This window comes from Carassius gibelio, chromosome B10 (assembly GCF_023724105.1).
Source record: "Carassius gibelio isolate Cgi1373 ecotype wild population from Czech Republic chromosome B10, carGib1.2-hapl.c, whole genome shotgun sequence".
NCBI lineage: Eukaryota > Metazoa > Chordata > Actinopteri > Cypriniformes > Cyprinidae > Carassius > Carassius gibelio.
In genome coordinates this window covers 19933187-19956965 of record NC_068405.1, presented here as the reverse complement: position 1 = coordinate 19956965, position 23779 = coordinate 19933187, and the positions used below count along the sequence as shown (strand labels likewise).

The 23779-nt window shown below is 36.5% G+C and overlaps 1 protein-coding gene across 3 annotated transcripts in view; it reads right to left on the bottom strand.

The window, feature by feature from the left end:
- dscama (Down syndrome cell adhesion molecule a) overlaps window positions 1-23779 on the bottom strand; it is a 73800-nt gene that overhangs the window by 11193 nt on the left and 38828 nt on the right. For 2 of the 3 annotated variants that reach the window (XM_052567992.1, XM_052567994.1), the window contains exons 4-18: window positions 21512-21658; window positions 20465-20743; window positions 20105-20380; window positions 19727-20023; window positions 17269-17544; window positions 16883-17161; window positions 16668-16787; window positions 14436-14615; window positions 4629-4843; window positions 3599-3695; window positions 3305-3433; window positions 2990-3157; window positions 2535-2605; window positions 1536-1776; window positions 1092-1238 (exon numbers count right to left, since the gene is read on the bottom strand). In XM_052567992.1, coding sequence (XP_052423952.1) covers window positions 1092-1238; window positions 1536-1776; window positions 2535-2605; window positions 2990-3157; window positions 3305-3433; window positions 3599-3695; window positions 4629-4843; window positions 14436-14615; window positions 16668-16787; window positions 16883-17161; window positions 17269-17544; window positions 19727-20023; window positions 20105-20380; window positions 20465-20743; window positions 21512-21658 — 2922 coding nt within the window. Of the gene's footprint in view, window positions 1-1091; window positions 1239-1535; window positions 1777-2534; window positions 2606-2989; window positions 3158-3304; window positions 3434-3598; window positions 3696-4628; window positions 4844-14435; window positions 14616-16667; window positions 16788-16882; window positions 17162-17268; window positions 17545-19726; window positions 20024-20104; window positions 20381-20464; window positions 20744-21511; window positions 21659-23779 lie in introns of those variants that run through there. The other variant, XM_052567995.1, reaches the window with a different exon arrangement.

The window sequence follows — 23779 nt, the reverse complement described above, 5'->3', positions numbered from 1 at the left end:
TGTATGTATATACACACACATACTGTCACGATCTCTAGCTGGAGTGCCCATGAGCTTCAATAGAGGGCGCTCCATTCCAGACTTTTGCCACTTCACCCTGGACTCCATTTCCCATAATCCTTTGCCAGGACTCACCATCAATTGCAATCACCTGTGTCTCATCACTTCATCAATCTCACACTATAAAAGTTGCACACATCCACACACACTTGGCTGATTATTGTTTAGCCTGTACCCGGTTCTTAGTATCCCTGTTTCCTTGCTTTCCCGTACATTTTTTGACCTTGGACTGTTATTGATTACTCTTTTTGGGATATTATTTCTTGTACTGGACCCTGCCTGTCTGACCACATTTACAAATAAAGCCTGCATTTGGATCCTTAAGACTGTTGTCATGATGCTTCCTTTGGAACAGAAACCTTTATAGTGTCAGACTGATAAGGTGATGAGAGACAGGTGATTGCAATTGATGGTGAGTCCTGGCAAAGGATTAGGGGAAATAGAGTCCATGTTGAACTGGCAAGAGTCTGGAATGGAGTGTCCTCTAATGAAGCTCACGGGCACTCCAGCTAGAGATTGTGACACACACTATATATATATATATATATATATATAGCACAAGTATATATATATATATATATATATATATATATATATATATATATAGAGAGAGAGAGAGAGAGAGAGAGAGAGAGATAGATAGATAGATAGATAATTTTACTATTATTTATTATTAGTAAATATAATTTTTTAAACAAAATTCTCTCTCTCTCTTTCTCTCTCTCTCTCTCTCTCTCTCTCTCTCTCCCGCTCTCTCTCTATATATAGAATTACAAATAAATCATTATTTCTCTCTCTCTCTCTCTCTCTCACACACACACACACACACACACACACACACACATATATATATATATATATATATATATATATATATATATATATAAATAATTTATTTCTATATAATTTATTTATTTCTATGAATATCATATATTAATAAAGATAATATAAATATATAAATAAATCTACACTCTACAAAATGAAAGTAATGCTATTTCTGGCACAAAACTGCAATCGTCTCTGAGCTGTACCTCCGTCTGGTAGATTGGCCCAGTAGATGATGCGGAAACCCTGTAAAACACCATTGAGAGCTTCCCTGGACAGAGTCTGCCAGGACAAAGAGATGCTTTCAGGGGAAGCAGCGGTGGCCACAACCTTCTCTGGAGCTCTGCTGGGTACTGAGAGCACAAGAGAAATACAGAAAATCATCTCATAAATAGCCTAAATACTCACAGGCTCGGAACATGTACAGTAGGTGTGAAAGAAACTGAAATGGATGAATTAACTTGAATTGGGTTCTTAAGCAGTGCTGTCAACTTTTCAAGTAGCCACTAGATGGCAGCAAATATTACAAATCTGCTTGGTGCATTTCGTGGTATTTTTGATGATAGGATTTTAAAATAGATTAAGCTCTAAAGACTTCACACTGAGGGGCTAAAATTTGCTGCATCATGTGAATGACTACAGTGGCTTACCATCCTCCATTGTTGTGGCCCGGACCTCACTGGAAGCTGGTCCCGGACCAGCACTGTTACTGGCCTGCACCACCACCTCATACTCGGTGAACTTCTTCAGGTTGTTGAGGCTCAGGGACTCGGTCTCTCCCGTGGCTTCCATACTGATGCAGACGAACTGGTGACTGCCGTTGATGGAGTGTTCTCGATGACACACCTGATACCCCCTGATCACGCCATTCTGGAGATGTTTCAGCGGTGCCTGCAGGTGATGAAATGATAGTTTTTAGAAGCAAGACCTCAGTGGGCATGCACTCTTATAAATAAAATTCTTCAAAACTGATGGTTCCATGAAGAACTTTTACCATCCATGGAAGCTTTCCAAAGCACAAATAGTTTTTAGGAAAAATAAATAAAATACGCTTCACACTAAGGAAACAAAAAAGTTATTTTAAGAACTGATCAATGAATGCTTCTGTTTGGGGAACCAAACACGGTTCTTCTTTGGCATTGCTGGCATTTCTTTTTAGCCTAATTAAGAATTAACCAATTTAGGGTATATTTGTAGCAATGGCCAAAAAATATATTATATAGGTCAAAATTATTGATTTTTCGTTTATGCCAAAAAATCATTAGGATATTAAGTAAAGATCATGTTCTATGAAGATATTTTGTAAATTTCCTACCATAAATATATCAAAACTTCATTTTTGATTAGTAATATGCATTGCTAAGAATTCATTTGGACAACTTCAAAGTATTTAGATTTTTTTGCACCCTCAGATTCCAGATTCTAACAAACCATACATCAATGGAATGCTTATTTATTCAGCTTTCAGATGATGTCTAATTTGACACTTAAGACTGGTTTTGTGGTCCAGGGTCACACATAAATATATAATAAATATTTACATATGATATAATATAGTTATAATATAGAATAAGTCGATCTTTAATTGGTATGCGTTTGTTTATATAACACAAAACTTCATACAGTCACAATACCCTGCTCAGCCATACCTTCCATGTAACTTTTATGCTTTGGGAGGTGATGGCTTCCAGTGTGACGTCTTGGGGTGGTCCTTCAGGATCTAGAGTGGTCAAACATATACTCTGTTTAAGCCAGGTCTGATATCTGCCATCATGTTTCTCATAGACAGTGGCCTCAGTAGTTCTCAGCATCTCAATCATGCTCCTGTAATGTCACCCTTGACCTCCAGTCGGCAGTATTGCAACATTATTCCTTCTGTGTGTCAACTAATGGAACAGGAAGTGAAACATATATACATACAGTATATATATATTTATACACACACACACATTGCCATTTGTTCTTATAAATAGGAAAGTTACTCAAACACTCCTAAAAGATGGTCCAGTATATTAAATATCAGAAAGAAAGATGTAAGAGTAACATGCACTGAAGAACTGTCCATAATAATACCAGGAACATGAATATGACTACTATATAGTACCTGCTTCATCTGTGGTTACTGTGAGCTCATTGCTGGGTTCACTGTCGCCAATGTGGTTCTTGGCGAACATGCGGATGTTGTAGGTGGAGGATGGGTGAAGCTCTATGATGGTGGCCTGGTAAAGGGTGGGAGACACATCTCTGGTCCTGCGAGCTCGTTCCCAAGTTTCTGTTTATGGTTGAGGAGATGGTTGATAACATATCTGGATCTCATGTGACAGCTGATCAGCTTCATTTATAGGTCTATTACAAGGTCTAAGATGATCTATTCATATCTATTCAGCTACTGTTGCTTGTATTGGTTTGGATCATGTACCTGTTTTATTTTTGCACTCGATATCGTAGCCGGTGATGGGACTGTTCCCATCGAATCCCATGGTCCAGCGGAGGGCGATGGTCCTTTCTTTTACCTCACGAATCTCCACTTTAGGAGGCTCTGGTGGCTCTGAGAATTCAACGATACCCTGCTCAGGTTCTCAGAGGCACTGAAACCCTCCCCACACTTTAACAATGGCATTTAAATCAGGAGATTTCCCAAAAGAGTCATTTGAAATGCCCAATAAATCCCCTGAATCTCCAGCCAAGCCCAGGCGATTTTCCGGCTGCTTACCTTGAACTGTTAACTGAAGGATGCCTCTGTCTTCACCATAGGAGTTAATGGCATGACAGGAGAAGAACCCAGAATCCTCTCTCATTGTCGGATAGATCTGAAATCAGGAATATGGTGTGTGATGAGCTACTAGAAAAAAAACATCATACACTAAAAGACCCTGATCATCACAAACCATTCACATCAAACTTTATTTAAAAAAGTGCAGATACCTGAAGGACCTGCTATGCTTATAATATGAAATTAGTTTGGTAGTCAAATATAAATTAAATAAAAAAAAATTATATATATATATATATATATATATATATATATATATATATATATATTAAATGATTTCCATTTCAAATAAATGCTGTTCTTTTAAACTTTCTATTTATCAAAGAATTTTGAAAAAAATGTATCACGGTTTCCACATAAATTTGATGTGACTGTTTTCAAAATTTCAAAATAAAAAGATATGGTTTTTGAGAACCAAATCAGCATGATGAAATGATTTTTTCTGAAGGATCATGTGACACTGAAGACTGGAGTAATTAATGTAACAAATTTCAGTTTAAAATATTTTAAAAGAGTTCTTTTAAATTGTATTAATATTTCATAATGTTACCGCTTTTACTGTATTTTTGATCAAATGATTTTACAGCCTTGATTTTGCAAAAGAAAAAAAAAAAAAAAAAAAACAAACAAAAAAAACCCCACCAACTGCTAATTTCTGAACAGCATGTTCATATTTTGCCATTTATTTATTTATTTATTAGATATAAACAATCTATAATAAATTAAATATGTAAATAACTATAGAACTATATTATTCTGTATATATATTTTTATTTTTATAATATATAATAATAGTAATATGTAATAATAAGTACTGTATGTGTACCTTGAAAGACCTGTTAATTCTACTTTCAGAATTTAAACCAACACTATGACATTTTTTAACTAAGTTGGAAAGATTGTTTCATTTTAAGATATGTGCATCAAAGTATCAAAATTGACAATGCACATATCAAATGAAGAATCTGACCTGCAGGGTGGAGACCACCTCGTCGCCGACGTTCTTGACCGTTACCGTGTGCCGCCACATGTCTGGATTGATCATGTGTGACTGCTTCTCCTTCTCCACCTCCTTCTCCCATCTAACCATGATGGGCTTCTCACCATGAGCCTTGCAGCTCATCTCTATCTTCTCTCCTTTTGTTGCCAGTGAGTTGTTGGGATACGATGTTATCATGGCCGGAACTGAGAGAGAGAAAAGCAAAAGCGCTGTGAAGACAAATGCCATCACTGTGGATCAAGCCGAACAAGTTTTTCTTATGACATCGATGACTTCTAACTTACATTCGTGCAAATGCCATGTAACACTTTGCAACAGTGAGGATCAGAACACTGTATTTCCCCAGACAAGGTAAATGTTTTACAGCTCTATGGCATTAACAAGATTGAATGTGATGCTTTATGCAGAGGAACAGTTTTTACTCTGTTCTCTCTCTCTCTCACACACACACACACACACACACACACACACACACACTCATGTCCCGGTTCCTCACAGGCATTCATTGGAGGAGCGGAGCACCAGGCGGGTACGTGGGAGCGCCGGTACAGCGTGTGATGTGATTGAGTGTGTCATGTTGAAAGTCCTGACCGTTTACATGTCATCTCTTATTCACTCCAGCAATTCTCAGCTCAGCAGCAACAAAAAAGAAGAAGATGAAAAAAAAAAAAAAAAAGAATCCATGGCTGAATTAAAAATAAAAATTTCTGATTTTAAAAAAAGTATTTTTAAATATTAAAACCACCTTTTTATGAAATTTTGTAAAACAAAAATATTTTTTTCACATTGTGTTAAGCAACTTTACCCAAGGGCTGCATGTTTAAAAAGCGGGAAAATACATTTCTAAGAAATATTCCCAATTTTCCCAATCAGTAGCTAATACAAGAGAGAATAATAAAAATAATAAAAAAAATAATAAAAAAAAGCCAATACCAGTTACTGTTGATTAAAAATATTTGTAATTTATTTGTCATTAAATTAAATATGTTTTGCTCATGAAGGCTGTAATGAACAGTAATATTGTAAAATATTGTAAAATATTAAAATATAAAACAAGTTTTCCATTTTACTATACTGTTAAATATAATTTATTCATGTGAATTCCATTTTCATCAGCCATTACTCCAGTCTTCAGTGTCATTAAATCCTTCAGAAATAATTCAGACTTTTTTATCAATGCTTATTTATTAACAATGTTTTTTTTTGTTTTTTTGGAACCCATGATACTCTTTTCAGAATTCTTTTGAGAAATAAAAAGTTCAAAAGAACAGCAATATTCACTTTTTTGTTCAATTTAAAACATCCTGCTGAATAAAAGTATTTTTTTTTTATTCAAAATAAATAAAAATAAATAAATGAACCTGATCCCAAACTTTTGAATGGCAGTATATGTATAAATAAATAAAGATATACTGAATACAATGATTAACATACATTTTTAGCATTACTTTACTAAGAAATTAGCAAATTAGCATAATCTAATTATTATCAGTATGATTAATACAATTATTTCAAAAGATGAACTTGAAAAACGCATCATCACGTACTGTAAGCCGTCACTGAGCACTGGCTAACGCTAGCCCTTTATGTCTGGCCTCTTAGCAATCCTAGCGTTTCATTTAAACACTGAGAACAGCGGATGTGCGAAGTCTCTTAAAAAGACTACACTTGATCAGAAGGTAAAAATGAAGCGGTACAGTCCCCCGCTAAAAGACGCAGGCAGCCTAAACTGGCATCCTATTTCTTATCCCAGCCGAGCGCTCGCTCTTTATGTGATTATCCAGAATAAAACACTAAAGAGGGAAGTAGTCTCTGTGTTGGAGGGGCAGCTGTATCTTCCCCCAGGCTGCGAGCTGTCTTCATCATGACTGCATAATTGCTGTGTTGATGTATTTCTTTAATATCCAGCTGAATTATAAGCAGCAGTTGGACTGAAAGGGAAGGTGCTAATTCCTCTCCTGAGATGCAGACAGAAGAACTGTGTGTTGCTGGGCAGGAACTTGCTCTCCGGCTGTAGGAGTGATTTACGTCTCTTCTGAATCCTCTCTGATTGATTCAGGCTCATTTTACTTGTTCATTTAGGGGCCGTAAATGGACATAAATGAGCGTGTTAGGCTGCTTTGTGCGCTTGAGCCACAGCATTCATTTATTTTTGCTTGTGTCACGAATGCACACATCTACACTTGGTCTCTCAGGGTAGCAGTTTTATTCCCTGCTCTATCAGGGGCAGAAGAAGAGAGATTCACTCATCCTGAGAGACAAACGGAGATGATATACTGGTAGATTCGGTATTATTTACCTGAGAGGAAAAATTAATTTCTGATCACTGCATAACTTCTGTTCACTTCAATCAAGGCAAACTGTATTAGAGTATATTTAAAGGTTCACGTGTACATTAAAACACTACATTATACCTGCCAAAATGAACGTGTTTAACGTATTTAATACAATTATTTGATCCAAATTGACATTTAACCATTTCTTTTTGCTCTGTGTGATTTCTAATGTTCATATTCCACACACACCCGATCCGGATTCTTGTCTATCCTACAAGAGGTGAAAGGTCACAGCACATTTCTCAAATCTAGGGACTGTCTAGCAAGCGTAAAATCACTTGCAGTCTATCTTTGACCAAATGTAATTAAGGAAGCTCAATGATCATCGCTTGCACTTGTGAAACACACTACTGAAGGAACTAACGTTAATGAGGACAACACCGCATGACATCTGCCGCATCAATCTTTGTGACAAATTAGTTTGTTTTCCTCCGTTAAGATAAACGGAATGCATCAGAACTGATTGCACATTTTGAAAGAAAAAAAATGTTTTTAAAAATAATACAGATGATGCATTCAGATTTTATTACACATACAACTAGACAGACATGTAAAACATATATATATATATATATATATATATATATATATATATATATATATATATATATATATATATATATATATATTATTTAATTCTAAAATTATCTATCTATTTATCTATCTATCTATCTATCTAAACACAGAGGTGATTTTTCAGATGTGTCATTGACAGGTCTAGCTGAGTGAGATGCAGTGGGAGTCTGTGGTCTCTGGTTTATATCCAGCCCGCAGGGAATCCTGGCTGCTATCCTCACCCCCTCCATCCCTCCATCCCTCCCTCCCATGAGAGCCCATGCCTGCATCTCCCTTTCACCTGGACACGTTACCATGCCAACCAGCTCCGGCCTGCCTGCTCTCCCCCAGCTGTAAGAGGGTGCTGTCAGGAGGACAAGAATAGAACAAACATCCAGAATTGATTTTCAGAGGAGAGCAGTTACGAGCCTGCATGTTTGTATCGTGGATCCGAGCTGAATGTCTTTCTCTGGGAGGATGATGATGATGCTGGTAATCTTGTGCTTTTTCAGGATAAGGAACAAATAGGGAAAAGGATTGTGTTTGTTTAACGTCTTGATGTGTATAAGGCTGGAGAGGCTGTCAAACTAATCAGTCTAATTAGGTCACGAGGGGTCAAAATTGACAGTTTGCTTTGCACAGCTTTATGACATTTGACCCCAAACTATCAATCCACACATAAATCTGTGAATCGGAGACACGTTTGCCGCATGTTGGGTGCAGATGCAGGGATATGATCCAGTTTCCCCTATACAGAAAAAAAGTATCTAAAGAAAAAATAGGGCAGAGAGGAGCTAACCATTTCTTTTTTGTAATTTTCTCTCTCTTTTTTTTAAACAAATTCATATAGAAAGTTGTTCCTTAAAGTAAAAAAAAAAAAAAAAAAATTTCCCTTCAGTGACATGCACTGACTGTTACAATGGAATTTGCCATTTAATTTATAAAACACAAAACAACTCATAAAACAGCAACAATAAAAATACAAATACAAATAAAAACTGCAAATATAAAATAATTAAAAAATCTATGTATCAAACTATTGTTTCGTTACAAAATATAATTTTTATATTAATTTATAAAATAATGTATGTATACATACACACACACACACACACACACACACATGCATACACACATACAAAAGAGCAATATTACTCTTTTTATGTTTGATCAAATAAATGTAGCCTTGGTATATCCACCATGCGCCTGGCTTGCGGTTTCATCCACTTCCAGCTATTTAAGCTGTATAAAACAGCATGTTTTACGACTTGATATTTCAAACTGGTGAGTCTTACCATATTATTTCAATGTATTATTGTTATTTCCCTACAGCAGCTAATGAACCAGAAGTTTTGCACACTTCTCGCAGATGCATCATGAATGAAATGTTTCTCTGATGACACTTTTTATAATAACAGTAATAACAGTAAAATGGTAATCCATCAATTCTATTTGGTAAAGGCATTAATCCTTGGAAGACATGCAATATAAACTTCTGTATTGTTGTTTAGTCGTAGTGCATGCAGGATGTGACGGTCGCTCCTGATGTTTTTTAAAACCCGGCGCTCCCATTGAGAACAACTGAAAAAATACACTAGGTTTGGGGAAAAACGCCTTCGTGGACACATGGCCTTACTGTGTTAACTACATTTTATATATTTAATATTTATGTATATATGAAAAATATAGAAACTGTGACAGCTTGTCGCAACATGACAAAATGATTATGTTTCTCATTTGCATAATTTCTTGGCCTTATAATGCTACAAATGAAGCCAGAACGAGTGTATGTGGAGACAGAGTTGTCCTGCAGTGTAATGTCTCTCCTGTCTCAGTCTCATAGCGGCTCCTGGCTCCCTGCAGGGTTTCTGAGGGCACCCATCATCCCCTATCACATCAGCGCTCAGGGCCGTGTGTGCGGGATGTAGGCCAAGACCCTCCGCCTCACTGGGCCGGCAGGCAGATTACACGCATGTGTACAGCAGCTCCTGCCCCACGATGCACCGGGGTAAACAGTGAGCTGACTGGTTAAGTGGCTGTGTTCACCGCAGCCTGATATCCTCCTTTACTGCACCATTGGGCATTGCGTGGACGATGAGCCGCATCATGACGCTGAAAATGGAAAAACGCGTGGCCAATCAGGGCGAAAGATGGGAGGGATCATGGTAAAACATCCACTGACGTGATGTTCAATTATGTCTTGTTATATAGAGAGTTTCATGGGATCATTATAGTTTTTTTATCAGTAGAATTTCCTGAATATTGCACTGTGCGATCAATCAAACAGCAACAAGTCAGCTTTTGTTCATACATTCTAAGTAGCATATACTAAGACCATATTGCTATAACTATTTCTTTAGTATATAGTATGTATATACTGTAAACACAGTTAAATAAGAGAGATTCACATGCAAATCTTTCAAAATCAACTCTTAAATATGAACTTCCGTTAAGAAGTTAATCTCTTAATTCTCAAAAAAAAAAAAAAAACACAAACCTGTGTATGTTTTTCCTAGCAAATAGATTAAAGTAATACATTTTGAGTAATGCATTTAACAATTTTTTTGTGTTTTCTTCCAGAAGGGTAGAATTCTCTCCTTCGGTTCTGTGGCCAGGGGAACACGACCTGAACTCTCAGCGCTGATCACGGCTGATCTCAATGAGGAGCTCGTTTGCGGTAAACTGGAGAGTTCACAGTGGACTCTGAAACAAACCTCTCAGGGAGACTCGAGTTACACGAGCGAGCCGCAACAACAGAGCCGTGCCTCCGGGAGCAGATCTCTCCCCACAAACACAACACAGTATTTCACCTCTCAGCCTGATCGATCTCTAGGAGAACACAGTTTTGAGTGTGTTGTTACACGACATGAGAAGGAGAGCGACAGAGAGAACAGAGACAGAAAGAGCGAGGGAGGGAGGAAGGAAAGTAAAGAGGATGAAGAAGAGGCTGCATTGGACAGAGAGAGCGGCTCTGCAGGGAAGCTCCTGCTGCGTACTGATAAGAGCAGGGTGTGAAAATAAGCCTCTCTAACATCACACTCTGATCAAATGAGAACACAGCCACTGCCGCATGCATAGGCAGACAGGGAGTAGTCAGATAACCCCACATTAAAACAGTTCATTTAGCTGTTGTGTCACACACTGTAGAAAACGCTGTTTAATCCAGCCTGATCTCACAATCAAAACGTACATATTTAGATGTAAATTAAAACTGTCCAATACATATTTGCCTTTATGTATTTACAGTGTCATTTACGTATTATCTGGACGTAATTACAGGTTCGATACGTATTGAAATTTACGTAAAAACAACCTCAAATACGTACAGATAGAACGTGTTCTCTGACCATAGAAATTTGCTCATTAAGATGCTAATGCGTATCTGATTATTTTTGTTTTTACATTTATGTATATTTTCCATTTTTATAATTATTTTTTGATAATTGTAAGATCCCTATACCTCACCCGAACCTAAACCTACCCATTTTATACATAATTCCATTATATATTTTTACATGAATTCCAGTCGCAGTCCTCTCTGGAGGTAATAGTTTTTATCGGGTAACGTTACAGAGCAGAATTTAATTTATTAATCTGTTAAATTATGAATCTGTCTTCTATCCGTGAAGGCGCACTGGCGCAGTACCATAGACAGTAAAAGAAATGGACACAGCGACCCCATTGGAACTCAACTGAGACAACTGAAACCCATTTTTAGCGTTTTTTGGCATTTCCGTTTCTGACGCGCAGACTCAAACTAAGCTTGACGACGTCAGCAACCTGTCTGACAGGTGTAAATCTTCTAGTAGCTGTGCGTGAAAACTGCCATCGTTAATCTTGCAGAGACGGCGAGCTTGAGCGGGGAGTTCTTTGGCGTGAGTGAGCAGGAGTAAGTATTCTGATTAATTATTTTGTATAGTATTTTAAAATGTAACGCCAGTATGCCATATTAAGTTAATTGCCTGCGAGCTTCTCCTCCTGTCTGTACGGTAATGCGACAGAGAGTCGAGTGTTTATGACGCAATCGTTAGCCTATTTTTTACAAAAACTGTTTCTACGGCGCAATAATGTAACATAGAAGGTAATGGAGCCCTTTATATATTGTCGTGTATCTTTAGAAATAAATAATGGACAAACTGAGTCTTTAAACGCCTCAGATGTAAAGTTATTCGCTGTCAAAGTGACGCCAAAATGAATGGGAGTCAATGGGAATGCTAACGCAAGTGAAGTTCTGCTACAAGATGGCAGCACGCAGCCGACTTCAACTTCCGGTCGACTTCCTTGCCGCCTGCGCAGTACTGAATTCAAATGTCTATAAACTGAAACACGACATGTCGCAATCTGAGACGAATTATGTGAGAACCAATGAGAGTTCGATATCAGTGCCGTAAACCTTGTCGTAACGTTCCTGTGGCGCACTGGCTCTATTTTCAAATTCGAATCATAACTAGCGCGGGCTTCGACTGTGACGGACGCTGTTGCTGAGAATGAAGATGAAGATCGATTGATATGGATATGTTCCTTGCAAACATCTGGATTCTAAAGATATGGAGTACAGCAAACAAATAAAATGGATGTGATTTGTAATTTTATGCTGTGCATTTTTGTGTATTTATGGTTTGCAGCATGCAAAGAAATGTAATTCCTATTAAGTAGATGAGTAAACTGCTTTTTTTGACAATTAAATACCACAGATTTAAATCATTAAGGCCACGATTTTAATATCAATACATGGGAATTCATTTAAATTCACACTTTACGTTAGATTATTTACGTTTTTTTAGCTGCTAACACGTAAGTATATGTACGTTTTACTGCTATAAATACGTCTAAGTTGTACGTTTTTATATGCATGAAAACGTAAGAAAATGTACGTGTGGTAGAACCACATTAGACGTAAAAATACACACGTATTCTCATGAGATCACGTTGTTTAATCAGATGGTTTTCAGCATTTATTTGAGTCACACAATAAGATGCAAAGATTTTAATACATTTTAAACAAACATACTTAAAGTCAACATTATATCGATGTTGACCCAGTTTACCTGGATTATAATATATACCCAGTTATATACCCTTTTATTATAATAAAACTTTAAAAAAATATATAAATCTTTAAATATTTATGTGTTTTATATTTTATTTTGCATTTCATATTTTATAAACAAACAAACAAACACACTATTGCACAAAAATTTGAGGTAATATAATATAATATAAGAATTTGGGATCAATAATAATTATAAAAAATAAATATGTAGTGGAATAATATAATGTTACAGATTATTTACATTTCAAATAAATGCTGTTCTTTTCTTCTTTTGAAATGCATCATGATTTCCACAGTAATATTAAGCAGCACAGCTGTTTTCAACATTAATGACAATAAATGTTTCTTGAGCAAGTCATCATATTACAATGATTTCTGAAGGATCATGTGAGACTGAAGACTGGAGTGATGATGCAGAAAATTCAGCTTTGCATCACAGGAATAAACTACGTTTTAATACAAAATCAAAACAAATAAATTAGCAAATAAATAAAACAAATTTTTAAACTGTACAATTTGATAATATTGTTTCTTGTCACAAATGCAGCCTTGAAAGGAGACTTTTCAAAAACAAACCGAAAATCTTTCTGACACCAAACATTTGAACAGAATAAAAACTACAATAGTTACTACAATAAACATGAATAATTATTAGTGCTGTCAAATTATTAATCTCGATTAAACTGAATTCAAAATAAATAAATAAAAATGTTGTAAAATGGATGTAAGATTAAAAAAAAAACACCACTTTTCCTATTTGTGTTCCTATCATCTTCTTTGGAGAGTTTGTAATTGAATACCTCTTACACAAGCATCATGAAGAAGAATTTGATGAAATTATAGTCTGAGGTAATCTCTACTGCTCTCTCTCTCTCTCTCTCTCCCTGTGTGTTTATACTGTATGTGTGTGGTAACTGAGTGTAACAGAGAGTGGGTGGAAACAGAGACATGCACACACACACATTAAGAACACTGAAAGCACACGCTTTTCCACATGTCAGCTCCTACTGGAGTTCACAGTGTAATGAGGGGGAAAAAGGTTTTTGGCTACTCGTGGATAAACACCCACACGCGTCTGAGGCAGACAAAGAGACTCCACTGCAGAAACCTTCTCACCTGACACAATCCACTCTTGTTTAATCGTAATATTGACAAGAATGTTGCAAAAAATGGATCAATGGATGGTTTTGCAAGTGGATCAAGAGTGGCAATAACCAGAAGGTTGTTGGTTCGAGTCCCACGCATTACACTCATTGCAAACTTTCTCCACTGTGGCCTTAAAGGTGCTGTATGTAAGTTTTTGACTCTACTAAAGAATAAAAATACCATAATATGTTTGCAGATATTTAAGAAACATGCTAAGTTAACATGTTTATCTGAAAAACAATGTTACAGTCAGTTATTCAGAAAAAGTGCATTTCGGGCCGTAATGTCGGTCTCTGTTTGGTTTGTGAAACCCGCCCACGTCTAGTTTACCCAACTGGATTTCAGCACACTGGGTTGCCATTTTTTTCTCTAGTTGGCTCATTCCTGTTGGTGTCGCCAATCTGGCAACCTGTGTGTCTGTCAAGTCTGAGGAGGAGGGGCCGGGTGAAAAAAAACCCTCTCCAATATTTTGACTGCATTACCTAATTCAACCACTTGGTGTCAATCCTACATACAGCACCTTTAAGTAACATCCAATCTTGTATCAGGTGCAATTGACAAAAGTGTCTCACCAGCTATATACCTCTTAAAAGACACCTACATATTCATGTACGGTTGAACGGTTAGAATTTTAGCAGAACTAAAAAATGAAACAATCTCATGTATCTGTACAATATTGTTTCTTACTTTTCACGTTGAGGTACATGGACTTGCTGACATCGGCTCCCACGTCATTGCTGACCTTGCACAGGTAATAACCTGCGTCCTCCTCAAGAACGTGCTTAATAAGCAGTGAGCCATTCCCAAGCAGCTGGACCCTGAAGCCCGAGTTTAGAGCGATGGGTTGAAATTGGGGCACCCCAGCACCTGGCACAGAGAGAGAGGAAGACATCTTCTAGACAACCCGCTAAAAAACTTCAGTTACATAGTACTTTTCCTTGTTTTACCACTGGCAATTATTTATTTTTTTAATTAATGACATGCAAAGTTTATTACAAATAAAAAGCTACAGTATCATTTTGTACTGATTTATAGTAAAAAGATCTAGATACATTATATATCTATCTATATCTAGAGTTTTCTTTCTATATATTCTTATTAATATCAAAAGTTATCAAGTTATAATTTTGATTTTGTTGTTAAATAAAAAAACAAAACAAAAAAAACAAGAAAATATATTTCAATTACCGATGTTGACCCAGTTTACCTGGATTACAATATATACCCAGTTTACCTTTTATTATAATAAACCTTACAAATATATAATATAAATCTTATTAATAAATTTTTATATTTTTTATATTTTATTTTATTTTTCATTTCAAATTTTATAAACAAACAAACAAATGGAATAATATAATATAATATAATATAATATAATATAATATAATATATACTGTATAATAATTTGGGATCAATACTAATTATAAAAAATAAATATGTAGTGTAATAATATAATGTTACAGATTATTTACATTTCAAATAAATGCTGTTCTTTTCTTTTTTTAAATGCATCATGATTTCCACAGTAATATTAAGCAGCACAGATCTTTTCAACATTAATGATAACAAATGTTTTCTTTCTATATATTCTTATTAATATCAAAAGTTATCAAGTAATAATTTAGATTTTGTTGTTAAGTAAAAAAACTAAACAAAAAAACAAGAAAATATATTTCAATTACTGGTATTTCTATATTATTATTATTATTATTATTATTATTATTAAAGAAGTTTTTTCTCCACTGGCAAAAAAAAAAAAAATTGTTTATTTGGCAACACTTTACAATAAGGTCCCACTGTTAACTATTTAATGCATTAACTAACATTAACTATAAATGAGCAATTTGTTGCAGTATTTATTCATCTTTGCTAAAGTTAATAAAAACACAGCGGTTCATTGTTAATTTATGTTAGCTCAGGTCCATTAACTAACATTAATAGATGCAACTTATGATTTTATTAATGTATTTGTAAATGTTGGAATCAAGATTATTCAGTGACTTAGAAGTATTTTTCATAGTTAGATTGTTAACTAATGTTAAGAAATGGAACGTTACAGTAAAGTTTTGTCACTTATTCTTGAAAATGAAAAAGCTATCCTCGAAATAGCCATGAAACCAAATTTCAGAGTATATTGTTACTTTTATCATCAGGGACGACACTGGGCCCTGGAGCTATGACTTACTGCAGGGCCCCATCACAATAATTATATAAAGCTTTAAATAGGATTTTTATACCATATCAAAATTGTAGTTGCACTGAAACTTCTGATTTTTTTTGTTACCAATTTCAATATAGCAAAAAATAATACTAGCCTAAGTAAAAATAAGCTTACTGAAGACCAGTAAACGGTCACAAATTAGGCCACAACAGAACAAAAATAAAGCTGCTGTTGCCATAAAACAATCTGCCTTCTTGAAAAACTTGAAGCACTGAATAATAAATATTATATTGTATAAAGAAAATGTTCAAATAGATTGTCTCACTGTATAAATTCAATATACATTCATTCTTCTTTATTTTACAAAAGTGATCCAGTCAAGGACGCTAAGTGATTTTCTTTCTGATGTTTGATTTACATTATTGACACTAATGGCAACAGCAGCTATATTAGGCTGCTTTAGAGGAATAGTTCATCCAGAAATGAGAAATCTGTAGATGTTCTAAACCTGTATGTGATTTCTTCTGCTGATGAACACAAAATAATATATTTGGAACAATACTGGTAACCAAACAGTTGCTGCATGTGCCCTCACGACTTATATGATAAAAAAATTATTATTATCTAACACAACTGTGTTTCCCAAGTAAATGTATACTGTTTTAAGAATGTTTATATATATTTACAAGACAAAATAACAATTAGGAAAACTGATTTTTGCACACAAGTTTACAGTTGTCAATTAAGCCATGTACCTTTTGAGTATTTCCACTCAATAGTCGGCCGCGGCTCTCCATCCGCAGAGCAGTTCAAGGTGACAGATTTACCATAGATTCCATCCTGGTCTTGAGGCTGCACTTTGAACCTTGGTGGAACTACAAAAAACCCACATATTCCCATTCAAGTTCTATCTTTTTTTATTTTATTTTTTATTGTAGTCCAAAATAAGATGCTAAACATGCAGTCTTACCTCTAACAATGAGCTGACTCTGGTATTTGACGACGGCGGCATCATTTTGGGCAATGCAGGTGTAGGTGCCATTGTGCACTCGCTGGAGGTTGGAGATCCGCATGGAGCTGGTGAAGTCGATGTTGTCGATGGTCACCCCAAGGCTGGCGTTAATGGGCTTTCCATCTTTCTCCCAAGTGATAGAGATGGGAAGGTCACCTGAGCGCACAACGCAGGGCACGAAGACGCGATGGCCGATGGAATAACGTGGGAATTCGAAAGGCTGGATGAAGGGAGGCACTGACGACAACCAGAGAACATCGGTAAATATTGCTATACCAAATGAACTAGCTAGTCTAATGACATCATTTCACTCATTTTATTCCAGAAGTCAAGTATCGCTGTACCTTTCACAGTGATGTGGACGCTCTGGTTCTTGAAGAGCTGGGGCTGAACCAGCACATGGCAGCTGTACTCTCCTTCGTCTAGTTCTTTCTGCACGTTCAGCAGCTTCAGCGTGCCATTGTTCTCGAACGCCCGTTGACGGTCATTAAAAGGGAGAAGGTTGGAGTTCTTGTACCATTTGATGGAGTAATATGGGTAGCCAATCACATGGCAGTGAATGTACATGTCCCGGCCAGCTATTGCTGTGAGGTTTTTCATTGGTCGTATGTCAGCAGGACCTTCAGGGTACACAAAAGAAACACTTCTCCTTAAAAGAATATTGACATTGGGATGAAAATCCAATTGGCAGTAAATGTAGCACAAAAAGTATAAAGAAATGTAGATTTATGGTTTATGGATGAGGGCCTTTCTAAGATCAAAGAAACAGAAAGTAAATGTTTAGCATGGTTATTTTGATACTCCCAAATGGTTTGGTTTTCACACATTTCATCCCTTGTGTTATACTGAAGGTGCACTTCAAACCTTAATAGTATATTTTAAAATATAAACTGTACTTGAAATTAGATAAAATCACTGAAGTAAAAAAAAATGTTTCTTTCTTTATAGTACATATTGTTGAAAATATCCTATTCTGTGTGTGGTCTGCAAACTCTAATTAAATTAAAAACTAGAAAAATAAAATATGAGTTGTGTTTGTCAGTGCAAAAGTGATACTAGAATTTCGTGGGTGGTTGCCAGGTTGTTGCAGAATTGGTAAATCTAAAATTCCAACATTTGTTCTAAAGAAGGGAGAGATAAGCAGTGTAAAATATAAATAATTGATGATGAAACACTCACACAAAAAGTAAAATGATCACAGTTAAAAATCAAGAAACATAGCGTTAAATGAAAAGATGTTAAAATTACTTTTAAGAACTACAGCCCCTGAAACCTAAAAATAAGGTTCCAAAAGATAGTTTTTATAGCGATGCCATAGAAAAACAATTTTGGGTTCCCCAACATTTCAAAGAATGAATAAATCAGTCTGCCTGTCTCTCTGTCTGTCTCTCTGTCTGTCTGTCCATCTGTCCATTACACCCGCTTGTCCACTTAAATTAGAGAGATGCTCCTCACTACAGAACACAAGATCCAGATCCAACACTTCCACCGTACATGTACCTAAACATATCTGTATCCACCCCCTAGATGGATCCAACCATTCCCCCTGGATCTTGTGTTCTGCAGTGAGGGGCTATAGAAATTACTTGGAACAATTTGTCCCAGGAACTTTTTCCCCTAATCCTGTTGGTGTCTGTTTGGTGATATAGTTTGGTGATAGAGGTCTGCGCATGTTTCTCAATACCAAGTACGGAAATTTCTGACTTGAGTCCTCAGCAGTTCGGACTTTGCAAGTTTGACTCTGGAGTGTGAACTCCCAAGGATGGGATGACGCAAGTCCGGTTATTCCTCAAATAGAACAGCAGCATACTTGACAATTTCAGTCAGCTCGCCTTGGCTACTGCAAATTTTTCTCACTGTACTGTATTTACAATTATATCTACATCAATGTATTTACAATGATATCAATGATATTTTTGTTTTCATTTAAAGATATGAATAGCCTCAGAAATGTAGTTCAAGGAACGTACATACAATACAAAGAAACAAAACATATCAAACATTGCCTCTTTTCATTTTCATTTGAACAGATTAATAGATTAATAGAATAAAGACCAAATATTTCCTGTTAGACTTACTTAAACTAATTTTATCTTATGTTTAACCACTACAGAGACATCAGAGCCAACGGCAAATGTCAGAAGGACTAGCCGAGTTCAGGCTGCTTTCATCGGGAAACATCAGCACTCAGTGTCCTCTGATTGCGTGGAGCTCACGTCTCCAAAATCAGTGAAGCACATTTTCAAATAGACGCTGTCTTTATAAGTAAACCACAGATTTGATTTTTAAACAACTAGTCAGTATATACATGCCAGGCCAGTATTCTGCGATGTAACTTTGTAAAAAAAAAACCACTATGCATCTGCACAATAATGATATTATTTTCAAAAACTTGCGCTTTGAAACTATTTAAACGCAAAAACGCATTTTATTTATTTTTTTGTTAAAGACTGTGCTGTGTAAATGCCCCTCTTATTATAAAGAATATGTTAATAGCCTTTTTACACTATTAAAGAATCTTCTATAAAGAGTTCAATGGATGTTAAAGTTTCATCATGGGACCACTGAAGCTAATAAACAACCTTTATTTTTAAGAGTGTGGTTGGAAACCCACATAAGAACAAAAATGCACATCAATCCATATGAAAGAGGGAACATGGACAAAAAGCAATAAAAGAACAGAAAGCACAACAGAAATAAAGCAAGAGCAGATGTTAGTCAGGCCCTCGTCTCATGTACGAACTTGAGATAAGCAGAATGAAATATATGTGTGTGTTTTGGAGGAGTTGATCTGACAAGCACCTCTTACGTTTATTCGAGCCTGGTAGGAGACCATCCCCGCCGAGTTGTTGCAGGTGCAGCGATAGACCCCGCTGTCCCGGACCTGGGTGTGGGACACGTTCAGGTAGCTGACCACATTCCCCTCTGCCGTTATGCTGTGACCGATGCGGTGCCGACTGTCCTTTGTGACAACGTCATCATCCAAGGTCCAGGTAACGGCAGGCTGTGGAGTTCCTTTGACATGACACATCAGGGAGACGAACTCGTTTGGACCGACAACTTTCTCGCTGAAGGCGGACAGGATCTTAGGGGTTCCATCTGTGGATAAAGTTTAAGTGGACTTTATTAAGTTTAAGACTCCGAAAAGAACCAAAATTAAAAGGTCGGGATGGTGCTGACCTTCTAAAATGACTTGCACAAAATCCTGAGCTGACATTTTGGCCTTCCTGGCAAAGCACTGGTACACTCCTCCATCGCTCTTCGCCATCCCGTCCATCACAAGGTACTCCTTATTGATCCCGTTCATCTGCACGTTGGTGCCGGTGTTGATCTTGTCGCCGTTGCGGTACCACGAGAGCTCGTACTCATCTGAGCCAGTCACACTGCAGGTTAGCGACACTTGGCTACCCACGCTGCCTTTCACCTTTCGCGGACTGACCACCACTTTAAGAGGTTCTGGAACAACAAAGTGACATTGCTTACGTTAACTTTATCAATGAGATATTTCAAAATCAATAAAAAAAAAAACTTGAGTTCTACCTTTTACCGTGAGACGACCTATGACCTCTGTGTTCCCAAAGCCGTTCCAAACCTCACACAGGTAGGTGCCGGTGTCACTGGGCTGGGCTCTCTCGATCAGCAGGCCCGTTGCGCTCTGACGGAAACGGGAGTCTGATTCTAGTGGTCTGTTGTTTTTCAGCCAGCGGTATTTTGGTGCCGGTTGTCCAGAGGCCTTGCATGGGAGCTCCACTCTGTGGGACGCCATGACCTCCCGCTTCTCAAACCCATCGATGATTGTAGGAGCTGAGTCTGTTGGATCTATAACAAGAAAATTGTTCATTTAATTTATTTTAGTATGTAATTTTATTCAATCTGTCCACCTATCCATCCAAATTGAAATGGATCTATATATTCATCCATCCAACTATTCATCCATCCATCCATCCACCCATCCATGCATGCATCCATCCATCCATCCATCCATCCATCCATCCATGCATCCATCCATCCATCCATCCATCCATCCATGCATCCATCCATCCATCCATCCATCCATCCATCCATCCATCCATCCATCCACCCATTCATGCATCCATCCATCCATCCATCCATGCATCCATCCATCCATCCATCCACCCATTCATGCATCCATCCATCCATCCATCCATGCATCCATCCATCCATCCATCCATCCATCCATCCATCCATCCATCCACCCATTCATGCATCCATCCATCCATTCATCCATCCATCCATCTACCTGAATTAACCATTTTCAATCTTACATTCCCACAACGTCAGTTGAAATCTCACAAAACATGTTTAAAATCCAGTGGAAATTGAAACCCACAAACTTAGTATCATTAGCCATAGCTCAACTAGAAAAGCATGACTATAATATACCATGAATACTCTGCAAGTCACTTTTTACTAATTTTACTAAAGTCTCCTTGTAATTTCACTGTCAGCGGTCGGTAGCTGCTAGTCTAGCTAACACAAACAAGTCTCTGGCTTTCAATGAAACTTTAAAACAGCAGGAATGATGAACGTCTGATCTGACTAATAATATATCATTAAAACTTTTACCTGGCACAAATAGCCGTGCGCTGTTGCTCTGTCTGGTCTCAGATGTGTAGCGATGTCTCGTCATGCAGCGGTAGTTGAATAATTCGTCCTCCTTCTGCACATCCAAGATGTACAGCGCCCCCGTGGATGTTATGAGAAATCGAGGCCCTAAAATCACAAAATACGATATAATTAGGGTGAGGTAAACATCTTTGTAAACTTTAATTAATTGGTGAGCATTAAACAGAGTTAATCAGTAGCATCTGTATGTCTTAATGAGACATTATGGGCATGGTTAACAAAATCTTGTTTTGGCCATCAGCCTCAGTAGGAACTCACTGATTTAGTGCAGCTATTCCTGCTCGTCACGTGCAGATTTGATTGGCCCGCTGCTCGTGTACCAGTAAGTACTGATTTCATGCTAATGGTTTGATAACACCGAATATGCAGGTCGTAAAACTTTATGAGGAATAATGTCTGCCAGGGCCGCCACATGCTCTGCCATGCCTCTCAGAGGAGACGTCTGTGTCACATTTGATTGGAAATGTCATTTGCTCTCTTTTCTACCCAATGACTAAAATGGAGGGGTGGAATTTGTCTCACTTCCTGTAACAAGAACATATCGCACAGGCCTCAAATAAGAAGGGAATTCCACTATATGTCCTTTAAAGCTAGAGAAGCGCTCAGTTGTCTAGAATTCCCACACTTCTAAATAGAATTGGTTTATTAGAGTGTAGAGAGTGACTATTTATAGAAATATATATTTTATAATAAAAAGATTTTAAATAGAATTTATATATTAAAAAATTCTCACTCTCATAATGCATTTGGGTCGTGATGCATTACGTAAAACATTCCAAAACGTTTTATTAAGGGAATTACATTTACAAAACATTTTAAGACCCTCAAAATATGAAACATTATTATTATTATTCCAGATTTTTTGTAATTAAATTGTAATGGATAAAACTGTTTAAAAATACAATTTTATTCTGGACCAGAGTATGGAGTACCATTAGGTGTCAGAAATACTTTCTGTAAAATTATCTATGAATTATCACACACTTTTGGGACTGAATTTTGTTGATTAACATGAATGTGTGCGCTTGATGATGATCCACTGCAGCATGAAAATTTGACCTTTTTTTTTACCGGAAAGTAATTTATTTATTTTTTAAGTTTATGCAAGTAAAATTTATTTATTTAAATTGAAACCTAATATTAACATTGTTTTGTTAAAAATAAAAACTGTATGCATGCTTCATACATTTGGACTGCTATACATATAAATTATTTTCAATTTAAATGAATTTAATTAAATTCCATACATTCCAGTGGTTAATACCGGTAATTCTCAGATTATATGTTTTTACAAATTACATACAATTACAGTATATACTCACATTTATTCCAAATAAATATCATATACTGTCTTTTAATATACTTCCTAATTCACTTTCATTGTAAGAAATAAAACAATACCAGGAGCACATTTTACTACAGAAAGAATGGTTTGGAACAAGCTTGTGAGTAAATTATAATTTTCATTTCTGGGTGAACTATTCCTGCAGTGCAAAATCACAAGCCTTAAAGAGCAGCTACAAGAATGATGCTTCCCTCTAGATTACAAATATTCAAATGCCCCTGTGAGCTGCTCCTGATGCTCTTGTTCTCCTGTGGGCTTTGTCTGGGCTATTTTCCAAAAGAAGCTCCATTTTATTACAAAATGCCTCTCTGTGAGTGTATTTATGTGTATGACAGTCTGTTACTGTCTGTGTGTTAAATCAAGTACCATAAGTAAACAGTTTAGCAATGAATAAAAGAAGCTACGTCGAGCCAAAAGGCGAGATGCAGCTATTGTGAGTTCTGACCCAGTTAGAGATGACACACCGCAGATCTGAGGTCCTGCAGGCATTGCCAGTCGTGGACTTAATGTGGAGTGTGACGAGCTACAATTTACACAGCGAGTGGGTGGAGAGAGAGAGAGAGTCAGAGAAAGAGAGAGAGAGAGAGAGAGAGAGAGAAAGTGTTCGTTTTGTCTAAGCAAAGATTAATGAGCTGTCTGATTTTTAAACCACTAGCACAAGGAAGTAAGTATCTAAATGTAAAATTATTTGATTGAATTGGAGTTAAATTTACTTTACTCTGGTCCTTTTTATATTTAACCACACACACACACACACACACACACACATATATACATATATATGTATGTAAATGTATAATCGTCTTACAGTTAATGTATAAAAGAAATAAAAAAAGTAATCTACATATATTTATATACATTAA